This window comes from Podarcis melisellensis, assembly GCF_964234715.1.
Source record: "Podarcis melisellensis genome assembly, chromosome: 2".
Classification (NCBI taxonomy): Eukaryota; Metazoa; Chordata; class Lepidosauria; order Squamata; family Lacertidae; genus Podarcis; species Podarcis melisellensis.
The window spans coordinates 98,245,055-98,251,054 of NC_138529.1; the positions used below are offsets into that span (position 1 = coordinate 98,245,055).

The following is a 6,000-nucleotide window of genomic DNA, read 5'->3' on the forward strand; positions in this document are numbered from 1 at the left end:
GCACCAAGTTGAACTGATCTTATGAATGGTTGAGCGTGTGTCCAGGTGTCAATCCAGCTTGTCCTGAAAAGTTGAACTTGAGGTGTGAGGAGTTACAATCTAGGCCAGCCCTCGTCAGCCTTGTGCCGTCCCAGACATAGACTAGAACTTCCTTCAGCCCTGATGGTTGGCCTGGAGGACACATGGAGGACACCAGGAAGGCTGGTCTAGGCCCGTAGATCTAGGCCCAAACTGTTTATAAGGCCAGGTCTAGAAACACAATCACCTCAAAAAGTCAAGCTAACATGTTGACGTTAACATGTTTTAAAAAACAGCTACTTGTGAGATTCTTCCCTAAAGGCAACACATAAATGAGTTCTTTCCACTGTTCTGTCAGAGGCAGCCAGGTGCTGCTTTGGCGTGAAGTAGCAATGCCGCAAGTGCTGGGATGGGATTTTTTTCCTTACACACAGAGAGAGAATGTCAGAGGAAGCTGTAAGGCTGCTTGCAGAGACACACTGGAGTGCTTTCCCCCAAGCTGGGCTGGTGTTGATATCTCCACTAAACACCCCACACTCCAATTGCTAATTATTTGTTTAAAAAAGGAACGGTGCGAATGTATCAAACATAGGCTCATCGTCTATTTTTATTTATGACACACTCAAGACCATGCACTCAATTGCCCGCAAAATTACACTGGGCCCGAATAGCCTGGCCGATTCCACTCTATAAATTTAAATCCATTTGTAGTACTTAATGAATCGAAGCTCTTTTGTGTTTGCAATTCTCTTGTACAAACCACTCTGTTAGCCATCTTTTCAGCAGGACTAAAGTTGTGTAATGTTCTTTCTTACTCTGTCTTTTCCTATGCTCTTTTGGCTGTAAAATCATATGTTAAGCATCGTAAATCTATCCTGGGTTGTTGTTTTTCCTTGGGGCAAAAAATATTGCTTCACATGTTCAAGAAAGTCTGTTGCACCGAGGATGAAAAATCCTAACACCAGGGCATGGGGTGGGGCAGCTTCTTTTATTTTCTTTGTCTTTTGGCTGCACGTAACAAATGTTAATCACCTAACCAATTCCATTTCTGAGCAAGGGGCTTTGCTGCTGCTGCTGCTGCTATGTGCTTGTAACATTCGGGGGGGCTTAAGGCATCTACAGTTCGCTGCAGTCACTAACAAGTTGCTTCGAAAAAATAATATGTTAGGTTCCGATATTTTTCTGACTTGATTGGAACGTGCTTCTCTAACGAGGCTGTATATTTTTGTAATGAGTTTTGTACTTATTTTTAACGTTGTGATCTTTCGTGGGCTTCTTTTTGTCGTTGAATGTTAACTGGTTTTCCTCTAACATTCTGTCTCACTTTCCAATTATGTCTCTTTCTCCTCCGTCTTTCTCTCTCCTTTCCTCTTTTCCTCTCTCTCTCCCTCTCTCTCTCTCTCTCAGAATGGATGCTTTAGTTGTCTGGGTTACCTAATCACCTTTTTTAAATGTTTAATTATAATATGTCGCTTTAACAACTGCTATCTCTGCAGCCTTATATCTGGGTGATCCGGACTTGGAAAAAAAAATAAACTTTTCTTTATTCTAAGATAAAAACAAATGAAGATTTTTTTTCTTCTTTCTTCTTTATTATAGGGTATCTAAACATTCTACTTTTCTCTTTCTCTTTCTCCTACTTTTCTTGGTGCCGGGCTCTTCCTTCCTCAGCGATGATACCTCCTAATATCGCTGCATGTATGAGAAATGACAAGCTCGGGGAGTCTTGCTTCTACCTTATGGGCCATAATCAAACTACGGTTTGTAGCTAAAATCAATACTAGGTGTTTCTGTGCTGTGGCCTAATTCTCTCACATTGCTTTCCGCTTTGCTATACTTCTGTATATACGGCAATTCATTCTGAGCAACCTGCAGTTCCTTGAATTACTGTAAGTACACTGAGCAACACGGTCTCCTACTGCGGACCACAAGATACCAAAATAAGTTGGCATCAATAGAAGAGAAGAACGTGGTCCTCCATATTTTTATTTTTTTGAAAGCCAGCTGATAAGATGAAACTTGAACATGGTTTCCACCTAGAAATCATCAAAGTAATGGCCTGCACAAAACCAAAACTAAGCTGGTTGATCAAGAAAAGAGCTCACATCTCAGAGGTTTATTTAATATTCAGGAGGAGAGAAAGAAGAGTCATGGACTCTAAAGCATTTGGTCATTTTAGTTTTCCTAAAACACCTGTTGGGCACATGTTGGGTATCTTGATATAAAATTGTCTTATAGAAGACATATGTGTATATATAAATAACACACACCTCTCAAAGCAACCTAACTGCAATAGTTTGACATTTTTATAATACACAATTCACAACCATCCATTGCAAATGATGTGTCAAATTTTAAACTTCACTCTAGCACCAATTCTTTGCTTTTCATATTGCCATCACAATGTCATTGAGCTTACATCATGTACGTTTGTTGCAAAGGAGATTTTAATATTCCTACGAGCTCCATTCTGCACATCTAAACAGCTTTCCATTGCTTTAATAAGATGAGATCCTGTCCTTCTCCATTCCCCATCCTCCTTGCTGCCTCTCATTGTGTGTGTTTAAGTTGAGTCATTGTGGCAAAACCAAAATTGTTCCCACCACACTTCCATGATATATTGAAACAAACTGGAGTTAAGCTGTATGCCTACTGTTTCCAAGAATAGGAACGCAAGGGTCATAGTATAAACGCTATGCCATTGAAATCTGTATCTCCAAGGCACATCACTCAACAAGATGTTTGTACACTTAAAAGAAAACCATATGAATAAAACACTAAGCTTTCCAAGAAGAGCATTTCCTCCCTGCCTCCCAATTTTTCCTCAAACAAGCAAGACACTCCTTTTCTTTAACAGACATTTAATGCGGGGAGGTGGCAAAGAGGAAAGGAAAAGGATATGGAGATATTAATTGGATATAAGCTTATTAATTCTAAAGGAATTAGGGGAGGGAAGGGCCATAACTCAGTTGTGAGGTGCATCCTTGGCATGTAAAACCTTGCAGAACACCCAGCATCTCCAAGCAGAGCAGGAAATACAGTGGTACCTCTGCTTACAAACTTAATTCGTTCCAGTGGTGCGTTCTTAATCTGAAACCGGCCTTAACCTGAGGTACCACTTTAGCTAATGGGGCCTCCTGCTGCCGCCGCACGCTTTCTGTTCTCATCCTGAGGCACAGTTCTTAACCCGAGGTACTACTTCCGGGGTAGCAGAGTCTGTAACCCGAGGTACCACTGTATAGGGCAAACAATGACTTCTGTCTAAAACCCTGGGGAACAGCTGCCAGTCATTGTAGGTAATACTGACTAGATGGACCAATGGTCCGACTTGGCATAATATGTAAACATATTCTCATTTGAACCTGAGAAAGTTTTAAATTCTCCCTGATGTAGAGGAGACCGGCCTAAGATGGCCCCAGCCAGGACAAATGGCAGTGCTTATCTCCAGCCCTCAGCCTTTGCAGTTTCTCTGAAATTAACGAATGCTTCAGTTAGTCTCCTACTGACTGCTTAACAGTTGTTTGTTTTTGTCACTAATGAAGCCTGAGGAATGAATGACTGGTGTCAGACTCTTAAGACGAAGGTGCCGATACCAAACATGTTTGTTGTCTTTTTTTCAGACCCCAGCAGTGACAGGAACAGTCCAGCCACAGGTTCACAAAATGTATCGGAAGTGAAAAACATGCCATCTGACAGACGACAACACTCATCATTGGAGCCCAGTTATCCACCAGATCTTCACAAATCATCACAACATGGAGACAAGCGGATATATGTTAAGGACCCAAAAGGCAGCAGAGAGTTTGGCAGACAATCTAATGAGCACCACACATGGAATGGAACTTCTAAAAACAGCAATAGCATAGCAGGCAGGAAAAAAGACAGGTGCCCGGAAGGCAGGAGAGACCGGCAACCGGAGAGGGTGGTGGTGATCAATGGACAAAAACGGAAATCTCCCGAGAAGAGGAGGGAAGGGACCAGAAGTGCTGACAACACTTTGGAGAGAAGGGAAAGACATGAGAAGAGGAGAGACTTTTCTCCAGAGAGACGGAGGGAGAGGTCACCAGCCCGCAGGAGGGATGGCTCGCCAAGCAGAAGGAGGCGGTCGCTCGAAAGGCTTATGGATCAACGAAGGTCACCTGACAGGAAGAGGGAGAACTCCCCCCCTGAAAGGAGGGCAAAGTCAACTGACAGGAGAAGGGAGAGGACCCCAGAACGGAGGAGAGAGAGGTCTCCTGACAAAAGGAATAGAGATGATAGAGTGGGTTTCAGGGAGAAGGAAGAGCGCGCTCTAAAATACGACACTAATAAAAATAACAGGCACCCCCCTGAGCAAAGGCGGCGACCCTATAAGGAATGCAGTACTGACCTCAGTATCTAGTGGGTTTTGCAAGCTCAAGATACAACTGCGGCCTTTCCAGCATTCAGAGTTCCCAAGAGCGCGAAGGTAGCAAGCTGGGAATCCATTTTAGTTCCCCACATCCAATGCCTCCAACAGCAACAGTGCAAATGAAATCTAAATCATTAGAGTTTGTGCAAGTCTTGTGCCTGGTTTATGACAACATTAAAGTATTTTCCAATGTATTCATTAAAAAAAAATGTCGCCAAATGTTAGTCTTGAAGGATTATGAAAGTTGTGTTCTTCCATAATCAGTAACCATAATGAGCATAAAACCTTTCATTGATAACTTTTTGTTTCATTGTTGTCCCTTTCCTAGTTATTTGGAGGGCGAGCCAACAACGGGTTTTATGACCAACCATACTGATTTGCTCTCATTGCGATTCACTGCAGTGACGTTATGTAGGATTTCCTAAAAGATGGGTTGGAGGAAGAGTGTTCTCATAAGAGTAGGTTTATAATTAATAACCGAGAACTACTGTGGTAGAAGGGTATGTCCCCCCCTTTACATATAAAGAACGTATTGCTAAAATTAAGAACTATTTGAAGAGACTACTATTAGGATGAAGGATATTTATACAAATCCACACAGCACAAGATGTTAAAAGGAATTTATAGTGTGTTCCATGAACAATATGTACTTTTGGGTCTCCTTTAAAAGGAAGCAAGGTGGCCAAGGACTGGGAGCCATTGTGTCACACATGGGATCAACCATCTTTTTTTTCTTTCCTATCTGGACACTGAATATTTCACAAAGGCAGCACCACTGTGAGTCTTCTTCGACTGGGCGGATGAAACTGGAGTCTGGACGATATCATTTGTCTACTCTGAAGGGAAATTTATATTAGTTTTGGTTCCTGAGTCAAGATGCATTTTGAGGAACAAACGCTCCTTTCACAGACTGGGTTTTAATGCCTTCAGTTCAGGCTATATGTTTTTATTACTATTATTGCCAAATGGAGCTGCCTCTCTAGGATTCTGTTTTTTGTTTTGTTTCGTTTTTCCGATTTGCTGGTCCACACTTACTTGAGACAAAAGAAGTGCATTTGCAAAGGAAAGGTGATGTGTCGAGGACTGTTAAAAGAAGCAGTGGCTGGAAAGTTTGGCTTTGGAGTTTCAACACCAAGTATATGCTGTACTTCTGGACTGTAAAGAATGGGGAGAAACCAATACAAGGTTCTATTTTTTTTAATGGCAAGTTTGTGTGGTAAGTCTGCTGTAGTACTGATATGAGATATTAATGGATTACTGCCTAGCTGAGCCAAAATGTTTGCCATTACCATTGGACCACTAAAGGTTTAAAGACTGCTGCTTTTTTTTTTTTTACAATGCATTGATGTGTACATGTATACTGTTTCACCATCTTTTACACACACACACACACACACACACACACACACACACACGAGTAAGGATTACAAGTCTATCACTGTTGTTGCCATGGTACTGTAAAGAAAAAGGAAAAAAAGAGATGGCCAATCATTGTGTGTACAGAGTTTAAATTGTAATTAATAGAGCCTGTTGAAAACAAAACAAAAAAACTGTTGCCTTTTTTCTTATATAAAAGAGACTTTATGACAAAA

The 6,000-nt window shown here is 41.5% G+C and overlaps 1 protein-coding gene and 1 long non-coding RNA gene across 14 annotated transcripts in view; one reads left to right on the forward strand and one right to left on the reverse strand.

Annotated features, from left to right (window-relative positions):
* MAGI1 (membrane associated guanylate kinase, WW and PDZ domain containing 1) overlaps positions 1-6,000 on the forward strand; it is a 479,839-nt gene that overhangs the window by 473,301 nt on the left and 538 nt on the right. For 11 of the 13 annotated variants that reach the window (XM_081901311.1, XM_081901317.1, XM_081901315.1 and 8 more), the window contains one exon: positions 3,639-6,000. This exon is cut by the window's right edge and continues 538 nt beyond it. In XM_081901311.1, coding sequence (XP_081757437.1) covers positions 3,639-4,399 — 761 coding nt within the window. In that variant the 3' untranslated portion in view covers positions 4,400-6,000. Of the gene's footprint in view, positions 1-1,689; positions 1,779-3,638 lie in introns of all 13 variants that reach the window. The other 2 variants (XM_081901312.1, XM_081901313.1) reach the window with 1 other exon arrangement.
* The window catches only part of LOC309365512, a 2,488-nt gene continuing 2,279 nt past the window's right edge, over positions 5,792-6,000 (reverse strand). The window contains exon 2 of the long non-coding RNA XR_014166219.1: positions 5,792-6,000. This exon is cut by the window's right edge and continues 1,088 nt beyond it. This is a non-coding gene — a long non-coding RNA (uncharacterized lncRNA).